The 20,627-nt window shown below is 37.4% G+C and overlaps 1 protein-coding gene across 1 annotated transcript in view; it reads left to right on the top strand.

Annotated features, from left to right (window-relative positions):
- Positions 1 to 20,627, top strand: part of COMMD1 (copper metabolism domain containing 1) — a 166,537-nt gene that overhangs the window by 43,980 nt on the left and 101,930 nt on the right. Inside the window, exon 2 of the mRNA XM_004435641.3 lies at positions 20,045 to 20,326. Coding sequence (XP_004435698.1) covers positions 20,045 to 20,326 — 282 coding nt within the window. The remainder of the gene's footprint in view (positions 1 to 20,044; positions 20,327 to 20,627) is intronic.

Here is a 20,627-nt window from a genome sequence, read left to right as displayed (position 1 = left end):
TAAGTTGTTGATATTGAGGTATCAAGGTTTGATTTCATTAAGAAAACAAGTTCCAGAAAGCTGCCCTGAAAATGCTAGGAAGTTAACTAGGTTTACCTACTAGCTAAGCATACCTCCTAGAACACATGATTAAAATTCGTATGAGCACATGACCAATTGCTGTGTATCAAAATCCTTCCGAATTACTTGAGGCTGTTTTTAAATTGTGGATGTTCAATCTTCAGTTGTCACAGGTGTTCTATCATGCTACAGGTATATTTAACCAGATTCCAAACTCCCTCTAATGCAGTATTGTACTTTTATTTTTTCTCATTTCCGCCTAGCTCTCTGTCACCAAATTTTGGGCTCGGTTAACTGTTCAATTGTCTGCCCTTCATTGGGCGTTGAAGCAGGCAGTAAACTGGAAAGTTCCTTGCACAGTGACTGTTACATAGTAGTTGCACAACAAGTCATTGAACTTCGGAATGTATCCCCAGGTGCTCAATGTGAGCCTGTCATTGGCCATATTTTTGTCCTATGAGACCATATTAGTTTCTTCTTTTTAATGTGTAAATTTGTTAAATTAGCATGCAGAATATGGCAGTAATATCCAACAGAAGCACTAGTAAGTTGTGTATTAAATCTAGTAATGGGAATATGAATTTGCCTTCGAAATGTGAATTTGATTTCACTTCTGTTTTTAGCTGTGCCAAATGAAACAAGGTTGGTCTTTGTGTACAAAGGCTCCAGTGGTTTCTCAGGGCCTGGAGACATGAGATAAACAGTCTTTATTATTTTATCACAGATGGCAAGAAACGGGACCAATTACACAGATTTGTGAGTAATGAATTCACCTATCTCCTCCATAGCTCTTCTTTTTGCTGCAGTTTCCTTCTGTTAGTGATTTCCAATTGCTGAATTATGTAAGCTGAGAAATTTTAAATGATTATAGCTATTTTTTTCCTGTAAGAAGAGCCAGCCTTGGTGGTCTGGTCTAGTGGTTAAGATTTGGCTGCCGCGGCCCGGGTTTGTTTCCTGGTCAGGGAACCATACCACCTATCTGTCCGTTGTTATACTGTGGTGGCTGCATGTTGCTGTGATGCTGAAAGCTATGCCGCCGGTATTTCAGGCACAGAAAGAACCCTGCTTGTACACAGGGTTGCTAGGAGTTGGGTTGACTCCACAGCACTAACAACAAGAGCCAGGCATAGACAGGTGCTTTAATAAAATTTGCTGTCAAAGAAAGTGTTTTCCTTTCTCCCCAGTGAAGAGTAATAGCATTTTTCTCATTTCTTTTTATCAGTTTTGACGTGAATCTTTCCGACTTGTCTATACCCAGCACCTATTTTTCTTCTTGGTATCCTTTTTTTCCTTTGTTCAAATGTAACCAGGATTTTTATTATAATGGAAATGAGGCTAATTAGCTATTAGTTGATGAAGTCTGATATGAGATGAGTCTTTTTACTTTAAAATGCAGCTGACCTAAATTGGAAAGACAACAGAACCTTACAATATGTCTGCCCTCAACAGCAGTGCTTCTTAAACGATGTCTGTTGAGGACCAGTTTTGTAGTGTGTGTGTGTAGTGTTTTTTAAAATTTTTCAATCCCTTACCAAAAATACATAAAAATGTAAGCTCTAATTATTTTATTATTAGATTAATCAACATAAAACCACATTGCTACAAAAGTTTCTAAATGTTTACTTTCAGTTTCTATAATCAGCTTGCAGTGGACTGCTAATGAAGTTTGTGGACTGGCGTTGGTCTAGACTGCACTTTGGGTAGCACTGCTCTAGATTTTCTGGCAAATGAGGAAAGCCAAGGATGCTATATTGTGTTTTTGGTTACTCACCAAACTGAATGCTCTTCAAAGGCAGGTTCATATATTATTCATCTTGTTTGAGAGCGCTAGGACAGGACCTGATACATAGTAGGCAGATGGTGAAAACTAAATGATATAGATTATACAGTGATCACAGGTGGAGTCGTAAAACGAAATGGGCTAGCACAAATTCTACAAATATTCAAAACTGTGAATTGTGAGGTAGTAATTTAGGAGGGTTTCCATATCAGGTTATCATCTTTTTCTTCAGGGGTAATATAGGCCTTAAAAAATTTCTAATAAAGTACATTCAATCCTGAATGGCAATTGAGAGCCAGTCACTGGCTTTTAAACATTTTGCTCTACTTTAAGAATATGAAAGCTAAGTGATGCCAAAGATAGTTTATAGGAGGGAGTAAAATTTAGGAGATTAAATAAGATTCAACCATTTTGAATTACCCTTTTTGTAAGTCAAAAACGGTTGAATACTTGCAATTTTATGTAGCTTAATCTATACATGGAGCAACATGGAATGTTAATACTTGGGGATACATAGAGATCATTTAGCACATTACATTCATTTAATTTTAGGGAAACTGAAGTCCAGAGAAATATGTTTGAAACAGTAAAACCATTTTCTAACTAACTCTAAGTATGGTAAATCAAATTTCAGTAATTTACTAAAGGTAAATAAAGGACGAAACTGAGTTGCTTTTCTTTTGGACTATTTATACTTAAGTTTTTGACCATGTTCTACTTAAAATAATAGCATAAACGATTTCTAGGGAAATGTTTAGTTTTTTTAAAACAAGAACATTTTCAAAAGCTTTAAAAAACACTAATTTACCTAAACCATTTTTTGGACAGTTTCACTTGCTTTAGCCCATTTTATAATTTTTATACCAGGGGGCTATAGAAGTGCAACTAAGTTCTTTTGACCTGATATTTGGTCTTTAATTGTGTAAATACTGTATATTTCTGACAGAAAAAATTCTGATGGAATAAATCAGGAGAAAAAACATTCTCTTTAAGACCTTTTACTAACAAGCTAATATTAATAGTCACTTGAGGCAAATTGCTTTTGCTTTCTTAAGGTCTTAATTTCTTTGTGCTAGCAACGGCAGCATTCCATAGTTTATAGGCTTAACTAGAGGGCATGTTTACACATTATGACACAGTAAATTCTTGAAACCTTGACAGAACTGTTGACAAGTAAAGATTTGTTTTTGGTTACCATGAGTAGTTTCTATGGAGGTTGAACTATTGTTAGTTCTTGGTAGCCTTCTATGCTTCTCAGTCTGTTTTCTTCAGAAGTGATGATGCATTTAAATCTGTATGATATATTCCAGTTCACTCACTTAATGGAAATTAAAGGAGTGCATAACTTTCTGAAAGTCTTTTTTTTTTTTTTATTTTTTTTTAAAGATTTTATTTATTCAGTTTTTTCCCCCCAAAGCCCCAGTAGACAGTTGTACGTCATAGGTTCACATCCTTCTAGTTGCTGTACGTGGGACTCGGCCTCGCGTTGGACGGAGAAGTGGTGCCTCGGGGCGCTCCCGGGATCCGAACCCGGGCCGCCAGCATCAGAGCGCGCGCACTTAACCGCTAAGCCACGGGGCCGGCCCATGAAAGTCTTAATTATTGTTCTCATTAACTGATTGGAGAAGCAAATATTTATATCTCATGTATTATCTTGCTTACTTCCTAATCATTCTTTCTTCTTGGACATAACTTAGTCACTAAAGAATTAAGTATCCATTTAAACAACTGCCTTGGCATACTCTAGCATTTTTTTTCCCCTTACAACATTAAAAACCTCACATGTAATATAACTGGAAAAAGACTTAGTTATTTCCAAGCATAATGGTAAGTATATTATTTATGGATAAGGATTTTCTGCTTTTTTTTTTTTTAAAGTATGTATATGAGATACTAGCAATACGGACCATGATAAAGAATATTTCCTACAATTAAACTTTTTTTCATTTTTGGAAAAATAGAATTACCTAAATTCAAGGTCATCTTATATTTGGGTCAATAAGATACTTATCCTAGAAATTTATTATTTATCTTTGACAGTATTTTATCTAGTTCATTTAAAAGAGCTACCAGTTACTAGGTTGCCTTGGTTTATCACTTATGTTTGGTGCACTTTTGAGAAATAGTGCTTTTGGGTCGTTGAGTTTATGTCCCCAGTATTTATTCTTCTTGGTTATAAGAACCAAGATTTTTCACGTTACTCTAGACTTATATTAGACTAACAAGTTTGCTTTCCCCTTTTGATATGGAGTAAAACTGGAGAGATTAATAATTCTTAGATTATAATGACTAGAGGCATGGCTAAAATATGACAAATCTCATTATCCAAGTAGAAAGTGCTCATTAAAGAAAATTTTGGAAATAAAGAATCAAAAAATAGTCTCTAATTTTAATAGTCAGTGACAACTAGTTTGGTATTTTCTTTCCCTTGGTGTGTGTAGGAGGGAGGCAAGAAGCCTCTGATCTGTTTTGTGTGTGTGTTTTGTGTATAGATCCATACAGAAGAACTCCAAATAATTTATGTAGATGCTTTGCCCCTAAGAAGGTGGAGCATAACTTCCTTAAGTGTGGGCTGCTCATAGTGACCTCCTTCCAAAGAGTAGAGTATAGAAAGGGAGAAAAGAGTTATTTTATAGTGGAGAAACCTGACAAACACTACCTCAGCCAGGTATCATTAACAGTGATAAGCCATGTTGATAGCATGTACCCTTGAAATGGTGTGATGAGAATGGCAATTTACCTCTGTTACCTCAGAAAACCCATAACCCCAGTCTAAGCATGAGGAAAACAGCAGGCAGAGATCCTAGCTGAGGAACATTCTACAAAATACCTGATCAGTACTCCTCAAAGCTGTCAAAGTTATCAAAACAAGGAAAGTTTGAGAAACTGTTGCTGCCAAGGGAAGCTTAAAGAGACATGATGACTAAATGTAATATAACTTGGATGGGATCCTGGAACATAAAAAGGACATTAGGTAAAAACTACGGAAATAGGAATAAAGTACAAACAGTACATTAATAATAATGTAACAATATTGGTTCATTAATTGTCACAAGTGTACCATACTAGTAATGTAAGATATTAATAAACTGGGAAATTGAGTGTGTGGTATATTGAAACTCTGTACTATCTGCACAACTTTTTTGTAAATCCATTCTAAAAGTTTTATTAAAAACATCAAAAAGATGTTTAGGCTCCAACTAGAGCCTATATGCCTCTATATGCCTCTCAGATTTCATTCTCTCTGTCCTCTGAAGTAACCATTATCCTGTGTTAGGTGTTTATCAGTCTCATATAAATCTCATAATTTTATATTTTTACTGCATATATATTTTAAATTTATAGTATTTTTCATCTTATAAAATTTCATGTAAATAGTGTCACACTGTATGTATTCGTCTGCAGTTACTTTTTTGTTATTGTTCAACATTATTTGTGCTTTATCCATGTTGATAGATGTAATTCTAATTCATATGCTGTATGCTAGTCCATTGTTTGAATGTCACTATCCATTTTTTTGTTCTGGACATTTGGGTTGATTCTAATTGTTACTGTTAGCAACATTGTTGCAATAACCATTCTTGTACAGGACTCTCAGTGCATAGATACAAGATTTCCTCTAAGGTTTTTACATTGCAGAGGAGTTGCTGAGTTCTGGGATATGTAAATTAAATTTGGTAGATATGCAAAATTATTCTCCGAAAATGTTATGTTCCCAGCAACAGTATGTGAGAGTTGTTGGTGAGGAAGTGAAGAAACAGTATTTAGTATTGTGGGGCATTTTACTTTTTGCCAATATAATGGAGAGGAAATGGTATTAGTTTACATTTTCTTGATTTCTAGTTAGGTTGAACATATTTTTATTTATTGATTGATTACTTAGTTTCTTTTTATATGAATTGTCTGTTCATATTTCTGGTCAGGTTTTTAGGTGGTAGTCTTTTTGATATGAAGTAGTTCTTTATATATTCTGCATACTACTCTTTTGTCATGTATATGCTTTACAAAATCTCAGTATTTTGTTTGAAATTGTAACTTTAAAAAATGGTATCTTTTTGTAAGAAGTTATTTTTATTTTTTTGCTTTTTAAAAACATGAGTATCGTGGGGCTGGCCCGGTGGTGCAGCGGTTAAGTGCGTGCGGTCTGCTTTGGTGGCCCAGGGGCGCACTGACGCAGTATTTGTCAAGCCGTGCTGTGGCGGCGTCCCATATAAAGTGGAGGAAGATGGGCACGGATGTTAGCTCAGGGCCAGTCTTCTTCAGCCAAAAAAAAAAGAGGATTGGCAACAGATGTTAGCTCAGGGCTCAGCCAAAAAAAAAGAGGATTGGCAACAGATGTTAGCTTAGGGCTGATCTTCCTTACACACACACACACACAAATTGAGTATCATTTATATATGATACTACTTAAATGTTCAGTTTGAGTTTTGAAAAATGTATATGCCTGTGTAATCCACACTCCTGTCATCACCCTATTATCCTATCATCACCGTAGAAAGTTCCCTTGTGCCCCTTCCCAGTCAACCCCACCTCTACCTTATGTAACGACTCTTCTGGTTTCTGTTATAGATTAGTTTTGCTTGTTCTAGAACTTCACATAAATGAAATCATACAGTATATGTTATTTGTATCTGACTTCTTTTATTCAGCATAATATCTGAAATGTATTCACATTGTATCTATTAGTAGTTGTATTTTAATAGACTTTATTTTTTATAGCAATTTTAGGTTTATAGAAGAACTGAATGGAAAATATGGAGAGTTACCATATACCCCCTCACTCTCCTCCCCTGTGCTATTTCCCCTATTATTTATTTATTTATTTTTTGTGAGGAAGATCAGCCCTGAGCTAACATCCATGCTAATCCTCCTCTTTTTTTTTGCTGAGGAAGACCGGCTCTGAGCTAACATCTATTGCCAATCCTCCTCCTTTTTTCCCCTAAAGCCCCAGTAGATAGTTGAATGTCATAGTTGCACATCCTTCTAGTTGCTGTATGTGGGACGCGACCTCAGCATGGCCAGAGAAGCGGTGCGTCGGTGCGCGCCTGGGATCCGAACCCTGGGCTGCCAGTAGCGGAGCGCGCGCACTTAACTGCTAAGCCACGGGGCCGGCGCCCAATTTCCCCTATTATTAACATCTTGAATTAGTATAGTATGCATGTTACAACTGATACGCCAATATACGCCAATATTGGTTACATTATTATTAACTAAAGTCTGTGGTTTACCTTAAGAGTCTGCTCTTTGTATTGTATATTCTGTTGGTACATTCTGTCTGTACGAAGGTATAATGACATGTGTCTACCATTATAGTATCAGAATCTGTCCAGTACACAGAATAGTTTCACTGCCTGAAAAATCCCTTGTGCTCTACCTTTTCATCTCTCCCTCCGTCCTTCTGAACCCTTGGCAACTACTGGTCTTTTTACCGTCTCCATGGTTTTGCCTTTTCCAGAATGTCCTGTAGTTGGAATCACACAGTATGCAGCCTTTTCAGATTGGCTTCTTTCCTTTAGTAGTATGCATTTAAGGTTCCTCCATGTCTTTTCATGGTTTGATAGCTCATTTCTTTTTAGTACTGAATAATATTCCATTGTCTAGATGTACCACAGTTTATTTATCCATTTACTAACTGAAGGACATCTTGGTTGCTTTCAAGTTTTGGCAATTATGAATAAAGCTGCTATAAACATCCGTGTGCAAGTTTTTGTGTGGACATAAGTTCTCAGCTCCTTTGGGTAAATATGAAGGAGTGCAATTGCTGGATTGTACAGTAAGAGTATGTTTAGTTTTCTAAGAAACTGCCAGTGTCATCCAAAATGGCTAGTCCATTTTACATTCCCACCTGTAATAAATTTGAGTTCCTGTTGTTCCACATCCTTCTCAGCATTTGGTGTTGCATTTTCTGCATCTATATGAACATATGCTTTTTCTTCTTTAGCCCATTGATATGATGGATTTTATTAATTGAGTTTTGAATGTTGAACCAGCTTTGCGTACCTGGAGTGAATCCCAGTTTGTTGTGGTGTATAAATCTTTTTATACATTATTGGATTCAATTTACTAATATTTTGTTGAGGATTTTGCATTTATGTTCATGAGAGATACTGGTTTGTAGTTTTTCTTTCATGTAATATCTTTGTCTGGTTTTGGTATTAGAGTAATGCTGGTCTCAGAGAATGAATTATGCTTCCTCTGCTTCTATTTTCTGGAAAAGATTGTAGAGAATTGGTATAATTTCTTCCTTAAATGTTAGATGGAACTTACCAGTGAACCCATCTGGACCTGGTGCTTTCTGTTTTGGAAAGTTATTAATTATTGATTCCATTTCTTTAATAGATACAGGCCTATTCAGATTATTGACTTCTCCTGTGTGAGTTTTGATAGATTGTGAATTTCTAGGAATTGGTCTGTTTCTTCTAGGTTATCAAATTTGTGGGCCTGCAGTTGTTCATAATATTCCTTTATTATCCTTTTAATGTCCATGGTACAGTAGTAATGACCCCTCTTTCTTTTCTAGCAGTTTGTTTCTTCCCTTTTTCTTAGTTAACCTGGCTAGAGGTTTATTTATTTTATTGATCTTTTTGAAGAAAACCAGCTTTTGGTTCAATTCGTTTTTCTCAATTGATTTCCTGTTTTCAGTTTCATGATTTCTGCTCTAATTTTTATTATTTCTTTTCTTCTACTTACTTTGGATTTAATTTGGTCTTCTTTTTCTAGTTTCCTAAAGTGAAAGTTTAGATTGTTGATTTTAGATCTTTCTTCTTTTCTAGTATATGCATTCAATGCTATAAATTTTTTCTGTAAGAATTGCTTTTGCTGCATCCCACAGATTTAGATAGGTTTTCTGTTCATTTTAAATTTGTTCAAAATATTTTAAAATTTCTCTTGAGACTCCTTCTTTGACCTATGTGTTATTTAGAAGTGTGTTATTTAATTTCCAAGTATTTTGGAGTTTTTCCAACTATCGTCTGTTATTAATTTCTAGTTTAATTTCATTGTGATCTGAGAGCAGACATTGTATGATTTTTGTTCTTTTGTATGTGTTAAGATGTGTTTTATGGCTCAGAATGTAGTCTCTCTTGGTCAGTGGTCCGTGTAAGCTTGAGAAAAACATGTATTCTGCTGTTGTTGGATGAAGTACTCTGTAGATGTCAGTCAGATCAGTTGATTGATAGGGTTGTTCATTTCAACTGTGTTCTGCTTACTGGATCTGTTAATTACCAACAGAGGGGTATTAAATTCTCCAACTATAATGGTGAATTCATCTATTTCTCTTTGCAGTTCTATCAGTTTTTATACCGTGTGTGTTTTACACCAGTTAAAAGACAGAGACTTTTAGAGTAGATCAAAAAAACAAGACCCAACTGTATGTATAAGAAACCCACTTTAGGGGCCGGACTGGTGGCGAAGTGGTTAAGTTTGTGCACTCAGTTTTGGCGGCCCGGAGTTTGCCGGTTCGGATCCTGGGCACGGGCCTACACACCGCTCATTGGGCCGTGCTGAGGTGGTGTCCCACATAGAGCAATTAGAAGGATGTACAACCATGACATATAACTATCTACTGGGGCTTTGGGGAGAAAAAAGGAAAAAAGGAGGAAGATTGGCAACAGATGTTAGCCCAGGGCCAATCTTCCTCAAAAAAAAAAAAAAAAAAAGAAAGAAACCTGCTTTAAATAGAATGACACATATTGATTAAAAGTAAAGAGATGGAAGAAAGATATACCATGTTAACACTAATGAAATGAAAACTGGAATAGCTTTATTAACTTCAGACAAAGCAGAGTTCAGAGCAAGGAAAATTATCAGGAATGAAGAGGGTTATTACATAATGATAAGGGGGTCAGTTCTCCAAGAAGACATAACAGTCCTTAACATGTATGCACCTAACAACAGAATGTCTGATAGAACTGCAAGGAGAAATAGATAAATCCACTGTTATAGTTGGAGACTTCAACACCCCTCTATCAGTAATGTACAGAGCCAGCAGGCAAAAAGTCAATTAAGACATAGTTGAACCAAACAGGGCAATCAATCAATTGAATGTAATTGACATTCTTTATTAGAATACTATCTGCCCTTCGTACCTGCAGGTTCTGCATCCACTGATGTAACCAACCACAGATCAAAAGGCCTAGGATGGTTGCATCTGTACTGAACACATACAGACTTTTTTTTCTTGTCGTTATTCCCTAAGCAATACAGTATAACAGCTATTTACATAGCATTTACATTGTATTAGGTATTATAAGTAATCTGAAGATGATTTAAAGTGTATGAGAGGATGTCCATAGGTTATATGCAAATACTATGCCATTTTATATAAGGGACTTGGGCATCCATGGATTTGGTATCTGTGGGGGTCTTGGAACCAATCCCCCTTGAAGACCAAGGGACAACTGTACTTTGTTGGGCGAGGGAGATAGAGATGAAGAAATGGAACACAAGGGATATTTAGGGCAGTGAAACTTATTCTGTGTGATACTGTAATGGTGGATACATGTTGTCATACTTTTGTCAAAACTAATAGAATGTACAACAACAACAAGAGTGAACCCTAATGTTAACTATAGACTTTGGTTGATAATGTATCAATATTGGTTTATCCATTGTAACAAATGTACCACACTGATGTGGATGTTGATGGGGTGGGGTGGGGTGGGGGGCATGTGGGAACTCTGTACTTTCCACTCAATTTTGCTATGAACCTAAAACTGCTCTAATAATTAAAGTCTTTTTTTTTTTTTTTTAATAATTTTATTTATTTTTTTCCCCCAAAGCCCCAGTAGATAGTTGTATGTCATAGCTGCACATCCTTCTAGTTGCTGTATGTGGGACACGGCCTCAGCATGGCAGGAGAAGCGGTGCGTTGGTGCGCGCCCAGGATCCGAACCCGGGCTACCAGTAGTGGAGCGCAAGCACTTAACCGCTAAGCCACGGGGCTGGCCCAAAAGTCTATTAATTAAAAATTAAAAAAATAAATGCATCTGGAACCCAGTGGTTTCTAAAGGTGTTCTGTAGTTTTTTTTCCCCTTAGAGGTATTTCCATTTTTATTGGAAAATAGAGACAGAACTGTGTATCATTGATGCATTTCTATTAGGTGATAATATGGAATCATTTTGCTCTGATATGTCAAATGTATAAATTGTATCAATGGAGAAAGTGTATTTCTTGCTAAATGCCATTTATCTATATTTGTTTTAATCACTGAGCCTTTGTTTTGTAATACTGTTACCCCGGCCGCCAGCCCCATAAGACGTTAACCACAACCCTGCTCAGAACAAGCCTAATACATTCTCTTTAGCTTACAGTAAACCACCAAGAGAGGAAGGAGGAGATGGCTGAGACATATAGTCAAAACCAGTTAAAACCAGTTGAAGGCAACATGGCAGTCTGACTTGACCTGACATAGACGTTTTATGCATTTTTTATCTATTATACACTCATTGTAATATATTTACATATTATGGAACACACCCAGCAATGCCATGACAGTTTACAACTGCCATGGCAATGGTAGCATATGATCAAATAAGTAAAGAAAAGAGGTGGCACCCTTGCTTCCCAGAAAAACCTGCCCATTTCCCTGAATAGCTATGAATATTCCTCCCCTTCCTTACCTAGACCCCTTATAACAGCTGCTTAATCACCCCAGGAGCTGAGAAGTTGATTTGTGAACTTAGTTCCCACTTCTCCATTCTTTGGCCATTAAATAAAGCTTGTGCTGTCAACTGTGCAGCTTTGGTTTCGTTTCAAATCCATGACGCTGAACAGGAAATAACCCTCCGAGGTAGAAAAGGGCTGGTTGTGGGTTCGAGGCCCACTGGCCCTCGGCTTTTCCTTGGGTCCCCTCTGATTGTGGGTTCAAGTCCCACTGGAGGGAAGCAAAATTGGTCACAATACCACTTGAATAAACTAGAAGCTTAATGGAAAAGCTATGTTTTATCTACCAAAGAGTAATAGAAACTGGCTTTCTGTGGTTTATTTTTAGTGCCAACTTTAAATACTGTTGCTTTCAAGCAGCAAGAAGAAATTAATGATTGTATATAAATATTAAATTATAGGGGACTAATTTAGGACTAAAATGCTTTGGGGTTGATTAATATCAATGTATCTCATTTTCAAATATTAGCCTCTCAGTTTCAGTACTTAAATAATTAATATATTTGATACTTAATGAACAATTTACTAAAAAAGGCATCATTATCTTGAGTTTAGTTCTTTTGTTTATTTTATTATTTTAAAACAACAACAGTCATTTAGCTCTTGAATCTGAACTTTGGGTGGAGCTCAGAGGGAGATCCCCGTTCTCTCCATATAGTATCCACTTTACTGAAGGCTGGAGGATCCACTTCCAAAATGCCTCATTAACTGGTTATTTGGTGCTGGCTATTGGCTGGGAGCTTAGTGACAGGCTGAGGGCTGGAGGCCACAGTCCTTTTGACGAAGCTTTCCATAAGCTGCCTACAGCATGGTGCCTGGGTTCTAAGAGCAAGCTTCTCAAGAGAGACAAAATGGAAGTTGCCAGTTTCCTAAAATCCGAGCCAGAAAATTGGCACAGCCTCACTCTGCCATGGTGTTTTTTTTAGTTCACTTTTTTTTTTTAAAAAAAAAAAGGACTTTAGTTTTTAGAGCAGTTTTAGATTCATAGCAAAATTGAGTGGAAAGCATAGAGTTCCCATATAACACCCTGTCCCCATATATGCACAGCCTCCCCCGCAATCAACATCCTACACCAGAGTGGTACATTTGTTACAACCAATGAACCAACATTACTCAAAGTCCATAGTTTACATTAGGGTTCACTCTTGCTGTTATACATTTTATGGATTTTGACCATTATCCTATCACATAGAGTAGTTGCACTGTCTGAAAAATCCTCTGTGCTCCACCTATTCATCCCTTCCTCTCCTCCCAACCTCTGGCAACCGCTGATCTTTTTATTATCTTCATAGTTTTGCCTTTTCCAGAATGTCATGTAGTTGGGATTACCATGATCTTTTGGTCAAGCAGCACACAGCCCATATTCTAGGGGGTGGGATATAGACTCTTAACTCTCAGTGGAAGAAGAGTCAAAGAATTTTAGAGCTAAGTTTTTAAGTTGCCATATTCTATATTATATCTCCATATTATAAATGAGGAAATTGAGGTACAACAAGACTAAAAGACTATCTCAATGTCAAGTGAGTGGTCAGGAACAGGTTTTTTGGGTTCCAGATTCCATGCTCATCCAGCTATTCACTCATTCAGCATATATTTACTGATCACCTACTATGTGCCCTAGAAATTAAATATTAAACAAGAGGGGCAAGTTTTCTGCCCTATTAAAGCACTTACTTTTTGGAGTGAGATATGGGCCTGGCAGTTACCATACATTGTGATAAATATCACAATGCAGACTAGATATCTACTATGCAGTAGTAGATATCTGCAATCTACTATGCAGACTGCAATATCTACTATGCAGACTAGAAAGAGACCCCTGTCTCTGATTTGGGGGTTCAGGGAAGGCTTCCTGTATAAAGTAAGATCTGTATAAAGCCTGAAAAACAAGGTGGTGTCAACAAAAGAGGTTGAGGGAATAGCAGCTAAGGTATTCTAGACAGAAGGAACAATATAGGCAAAGGCCCAGAGGATAGAGAAAGAAGGGCATGTTTAGCAGCTAAAAGGAGTTCGGTATGGATGGAAGGGAGAAGGAATGAGTGGAAGATTATGAGACGTAGGGGGAGATGAAGAGAAATGAAGCTAGAGAGGTAGAGGCGGTGGCTGATCGTGATTTGCCTAGTAAACCATATTGAAGAATTAGAACTTAAAGCTGGGGGCCACAGAAGTCCTTACAGGTTTTTTTTCTTTTTTTTTTTTTTTTTACAGTTTTGATATGTAGTATTTTATTCATTTAAAACAAATAGATGCTGACAATTAAGTTATTTTTACATTCTTTTTTAATTATTACATAGGTGCCTCAGTAGTTATTTAGTTATTACATAGATGCCTGTTGCTTAAGATATAATCCATGGTAGCTTTCTCACTCTTAGTTAAAAAGTTGGTAAATTATTATTTTAAAGATGAATTCTACCTTGTAGATCCTGTCTTTGTTATTTAGCTAGCCCTGGTGGCCTAGTGGTTAAGATTCAGCGCTCTCACCACAGCAGCCCAGGTTCCCTTCCGGGTCAGGGAACCACATCACCAGTCTGTCAGTTGTCATACTGTGACAGCTACATGTTACTGTGATGGTGAAAGCTCTGCCACGGGTATGTCAAATACCAGAAGGGTCACCAGTGGCAGACAAGTTTCGGTGGAGCTTCCAGACTAAGACAGACTAGGAGGAACAACCTGGCCACCCAATTCCAGATAGGTTTTTTTTTTTTTTTAATTATTTATTTATTTATTTATTTCCCCCAAAGCCCCAGTAGATAATTGTATGTCACAGCTGCACATCCTTCCAGTTGCTGCATGTAGGACGCGGCCTCAGCATAGCCCCGGAGAAGCGGTGCATCGGTCCACGCCTGGGATCCGAACCCAGGCCGCCAGCAGCGGAGCACGCACACTTAACCACTAAGCCACGGGGCTGGCCCAGATAGGGTTTTTTTTTAGTTAAGCTTTTTTGTGTGTGTGAGGAAGATCAGCCCTGAGCTAACATCCATGCCAATCCTCCTCTTTTTGCTGAGGAAGACTGGCCCTGAGCTAACATCCGTGCCCATCTTCCTCCACTTTATGTGGGATGCTGCCACAGCATGGCCTGACAAGCGGTGTGTTGGTGCGCGCCCGTGATCTGAACCCGGGCTGCCAGCAGCGGAGCTCATGCTCTTAACCGCTATGCCACGAGACCGGCCCTGAGGTTTTTTTTTTTAACCTATTGATATCTACTTGCTTGAGCACATTCTTTCCTTCATTGAATTGCTTTTGCACCTTTGTCAAAAAATCAGTTATCCATATTTGTGTGAGTCTATTTGTGTGTTGTTTATTCTGTTCTTTTGGTCTCTGTATCTATCCCTCTGCAAATACCAGAATCTTGATTACTATAGCTATATATAAGTCTTGAAATGGAGAAGACTAATTCCTCTTTCTTTTTCAAAATTGTTTTATCTACTCTCCTTTCTTTGCCCTTCCGTATAAATTTTAGAATAATTTTGCCTATATTTACAAAAAATCTTGCTAGGATTTTGATAGGAATTGCATATATATCAATCTGTTTCTTTTCTCTGAAGTAGCCAGGAACAACTTGGCATGCTTTTACTTCTCTTTTCCTTTCTCTGCTACCTCACTTTTTGTGTTTGTTTGAAGTTTCTGTTTTGGAACTGATAATTACTAATTTTTAACGTTTGTAATAGTTACTGGATCATCATATTTCAATCAAGTACATTTTTGGCATATTGCTAATGTTGGCTAGGAGACCAGCAGTTTCTCCAGACTGCCCATCACCAGTCACACCATGTGGGGTTGCTCTATGATTATATTCTGGCAGCAATAGCTTTGTTAATAACACAGTGGTTTACATTTTTATCTTTCATTCAAATTCTTCCTTTGCCCTGATTTCCTAGCCTAAATTTCCTTTGGCTCTGAGCCCCTTGTTAATTTGCAAAGATAGATTAGGCAAACAGAAATCAGCATCCTGGGATTATTTTCTACCCTTATCTAGGAGTTTATGGTTTTGATATACATGGGAAGATTTTGTAAAGCAAGAAGTTGGTAGCTTTAAATAATTCTAGGCTTAAAGTTCATCTGCAACATTTATTATTTTGGGTTTAAAAAGTTGTTGATGGTTGTGAGTGCTTGTTAGAACATAAATTCAAGGAGTTGTGTTAGATGCTGTATTTGCAGAGATACGTAGACCCTGTCCTCAAAGATTAGAATCTGTTGGGTGAAGTAGACTTATACACAGATAATTTCTTTGGATTGAGGTAAGCACAGTGATAGCGACATTAGGATATTTTTGGAATAGAAAGGGCCCTTACTAGGGAAGGAGGAATACTGGGGAAGCCATGCTTGAACTGAGTCTTGAATGGTGAATAGAAGTTAATCTGGTGAAGGTGGTGATGGAAGGACATTTCAGGCAGTTAGAATAGCATGAACAGAGGCACATAGAAAGAAGCAGCATACTAGGATAGCAGTGGGGGAATTACAAACAGGTTAGTGCTGTTCGAGCAGCAAGTGTGAAAGGCAGGAAGTAGCAAGATATGAGGCATTAAAACTGAAAGATAAGTCAGCTCAGATCTTGAAGGACCTGTTGTGTTCAGCTTGGACTTGATCTTCAGTGGTTCTCAAACCTATCAGACTCGATGTCTCCTTTTTAAAGTAAATATTTTCTGATGTCCCTTTGTTATCCTTAAATGAGATGCATGTATAATTATAATTCATATATAATAAAATTAACACGCCTAATTTCTAACAAATCAATATGATGACATAAGTGTAATATAAAGGAAAGTTAATGAGAAAAATAAAATAATAAAGTAATTTGAAATGTGTATTTTAAAATGTAGATGTGCAAGCATTACTGCATTAGTACATATGATAGATTAATCTGATACTAGCACCTATATGTAGAATCACTGTCAATGTGCAGCAATCAATGCAGATGTATATAGATGTATTGTACTGGTAGTTAAGATACTTTAAATGGTATTGCCACTGGTAATGAGATTTTCTAAAATGCTCAACAACCTGTTTGTAAAGTTCTGACCAGACCAAAGTACAAGTTATATTAGTTGCATTATTGGAAAATTTGGTGTTTATTAAAACTGTGCAAAAAATACTTTTTTATGTAAAAAGATAAAAGATTAATTTCTAGGATCAAGTAATTGTAAACAGACTTTTCCACATAATGTTAGATGGGACATTGCCAAGTCACGTGGGACATGGGTCAGTTTGTTCTGTGAGATTGCTTGAGCAGGGGTTGGCAAACTATATCCTGCAGGCCACACTGCCTTTTTTTTTTTTTTTTTTTTGGTGAGGAAGATTGGCCCTAAGCTAACAACCATTGCCAATCTTCCTCTTTTTGCTGAGGAAGATTAGCCCTGAGCTAACGTCTGTGCCCATCTTCCTCTATTTTGTATGTAGCCTGCCGCAACAGCATGGCTTGATAAGTGGTGCATAGGTCCATGCCTGGGATCTGAACCTGTGAATCTCGGGCCGCTGAAGCAGAGTGCGTGAACTTAACCACTGTGCCACTGGGCCGGCCCCCACACTGCCTATTTTTGTATAGCCCATGAGCTAAGAATGGTTTTTACATTTTTAGAGAGTTGGACCAAAAAAAGGAAGAATACATAACAGAGATGGTAACACCTTTACAGAGTTTGCCAACCCCTGTTTTCTTGAGCATTTTAGGATACCCAGCATCCCTAGCTCCCACTCTCTAGATGCCAAGAGCACTCCAGTCACTAGGAAACCAAACATAGCCCCTAAAATTTCTCTAGTGCCTTTGGGAGCAATACTACCTTGTTGAGAACCACTATCTTAGTTTACCAGTTTTCAATTTTTTATTCCTCTGTCACACACTTAACAGATAGTAATACGTGCATGATATATTTCCATGCAGAGTTGTTGTGTTTGTCATTTTCCTTTTTTTCTTCCATTCAAGGAAACAATTAAAATGAGGGAGGAAATTGTTACTATAAGGATAACCTTGAAAACCCTCCACTTTATACATGTAAAAATAAATCTTTACAAACTTCAGTACTTTTACTACTAATAATAACATTACTTGTAACTTATTCATACCTCATAGTAAAATGTTTCACAACATCCTGACTGATAACCACTGCAGCAGGTAATAACCAGCTATTGGATAGCTTTAAATGGGAAAGTGACGGGATCATAGACTTGAGGAGGTACAAGCCTAGTTCAGGTGCAAGATAGCAAGGGCCTCTACGAGGTAGTGGGTACACAGCAGAGGGGACATTATTAGAGAATTATTTCAGATATAAAAATCGGTAGTACTTGATGATTGAAAGGTTATAGGCATTAGTTCTTAACCTTTATTGCCCATTAGAATCATTTAGGAAGCTTTTAAAGAATACCACTGCCCGGGCCCCACTCTAGAATTTCTAGAAATCAGAATTTCTGGTATGGAGTCTGGGCACTGATATTTTTTAAATGTACTTCATGATTCTTTTTTTTTTTTAAAGATTTTATTTATTTATTTTCCCCCCAAAGCCCCAGTAGATAGTTGTGTGTCATAGCTGCACATCCTTCTAGTTGCTGTATGTGGGACGCGGCCTCAGCATGGCCGGAGAAGCAGCGCGTCGGTGCGCGCCCGGGATCCGAACCCGGGTCGCCAGCAGTGGAGCGCGCTCACTTAACCACCAAGCCACGGGGCCGGCCCATGTACTTCATGATTCTAATGTGCAGCCACTGTTGAGAACCACTCATTCAAGTTGTGGAGGAAAGGGAAGAATTGAGGATAAGTAAGTACCAGGCTGCCAGCGTAGGTTACTGGTAGATGGAGATGGCATGCCTTGAGCAGTGTCTGTTCCGTGGTAGCTATTCAAATATTTCTTGAATTAAATGAAAATTGAGGACTTTGAACTCGAACCAAAATCAATTCCTCATTTAATTTCTGATTATTCTAAATTTGGATGATTTGACCCCAGTTCAAGATACTATTGACTGGAACCCAACCAAAATAACTTCTGTCACAAGTGAAGTTAAATCAGAATAGATATCTCAATGTGATTTAAGGAAAAGAATGATACAAATCACCTGAGTTGTGATGTGATATTATAAAGCAAAGCGTCGATGGAAATAATTTGACTTAATTATAGTTTATTATACAAATTAATGCTTCTATTGAGTGGCATAGCCAGAGATTTCGGGTCCTCATACCTGGTACATAGGCAGGTATTCAGTAAATGTGTATTGAATTATAATGTGAAATAACTTTAATCTGTTGTAATATTTATTTATTGTAAAGTTGTAATATTTATCATATAATTTTTTTGTATTAATGGAGGAATAAAAGGCAGCATGTTTGTAGAAAGTCCTACTTTACCTATATTCTGCCTGTACACTGTCTACCTTTACATTCTTCTGTGCTCACTGCTACTACCCAAGTTTAATCAGGACTCTTGGTTTCAAATGATAGCAAGACAACTTAATTATCTTGAACAATAAATGGAATTTTTTGGTGCCTGTAGGTGGAAAGGATGCTGAGGTAACATACAGAATTGAAGGAAGATCTGCAGGAACCAGGGCCTTGGGGATTAGAGAACGAGATATCACTCCATTAGAACCCACTCTCATCTCTGCTTGGTGTCATTCTGTTTTATTGCAATCAGGCCTTTGCCAAAAGATCAAAGAGGCTGTCTTTAATCTCAGCCTCAAATCCTTCTGTTACCATGACCCCAAGAGGCAAGACCATTTCTCCTCCTGCTCAAAATTGGGAGATTTATTTGGATCAATCATTGTGCTCAGAGAAAGGAGGGTACTGTGATTTGTCTGGTTTGGAGCTCATGCCAACCCCCATGGCCAGGAGAGGATAAGGATATACCAAAGAAGAGGCAAGGGAAAGCTTGTCCTGGGACCAAATCATTAAGCGTCACTGTCCTCTCCAAGGCTCTGTCGCCCCAGCCCTCCAATGATTTCTTACTTCAGTTTAGCTGCTTACTGTTCTCAGAAGAGCAGTGGCCATTAAATTTTGAAAATTTATGGAAAAGCATAAAGTAGTATACAATTTGGGAGTAGGAGTGTTGTGAAAGAGCTATTTGACTGAAGATAAGCTACAAAGCTAAAATAATGCATTTATTTAACAAAATTTACTTAGTGCTTCTTACAGATTAGGTGTTGTATAGTTACAGTATATCAAACCAAGCCTGACTATAAGGCACTTTGAAATTATGTGAGATTTCATCAGAGAACTAATTAATTTTATTCTCCTCTTTTATCATTTTGCTTTTACATTTTTCTTTGATTTATTATTTCTCCACCATGGAACTGGATATTTAAAAATTAGATTCTGGTTATTGACAGAGAATTGAGTGACATGGAATTTTTAACAGCAGTAGCTTTTCTGATATTCAGTATTTGCCAAGGGAATATTTTTGTACTTATGAAGAGCTTATTCTCATTACTGTTACTTGCTGACCCTTTTTGAAAGCTTATTCAGTGATTAAAAATCACTCAAAATATGATGTTAAGAAGTTAAGAAGCTATCTTTTTCTAGTTATCTACCAAATTCAAATTTATTATTTTTTCTGTCATTATAGTCTATTGCATCTGCAGACATGGATTTCAACCAACTGGAGGCATTCTTGACTGCTCAAACAAAGAAGCAAGGTGGGATCACATCTGACCAAGCTGCTGTCATTTCCAAATTCTGGAAGAGCCATAAGACAAAAATCCGAGAGAGCCTCATGAACCAGAGCCGCTGGGACAGTGGGCTTCGGGGCCTGAGCTGGAGAGTTGATGGCAAATCACAGTCAAGGCACTCAGCTCAAATACATACCCCTGTTGCCATAATGGAGCTGGAAATAGGGAAAAGTGGACAGGTGAGTTCAATTTCATTTCCCTTTGTAAACTATATTTTCCATTACATATTAACCATACATTCAGATTGGTTTTATGTAATAGTCTTCTTTGCTAAGATAATAAGAATAATAGGAAAAGACTGTTTTCCTAGAATCCGTTTTCAGAGACAGAATCTTCTGAAAATTTGGATACTCCCAATGTGGATAGAGTCTGGAAACCAGCCTTAGGGTCCTGGTAGCTAGCTCAGAAGAACAAAATGGGGCAATAAGGTGATTGCACAGACAAGTTGGTCACTACTCCATTTTGGATGGATCTCAGAAT

The sequence above is a fragment of the Ceratotherium simum genome, chromosome 11 (assembly GCF_057802395.1).
Source record: "Ceratotherium simum simum isolate JZ-2026a chromosome 11, ASM5780239v1, whole genome shotgun sequence".
Taxonomy (NCBI): domain Eukaryota; kingdom Metazoa; phylum Chordata; class Mammalia; order Perissodactyla; family Rhinocerotidae; genus Ceratotherium; species Ceratotherium simum.
Note: the sequence above shows the minus strand (reverse complement) of the source record. Positions and strands in the feature narration are given on the sequence as shown.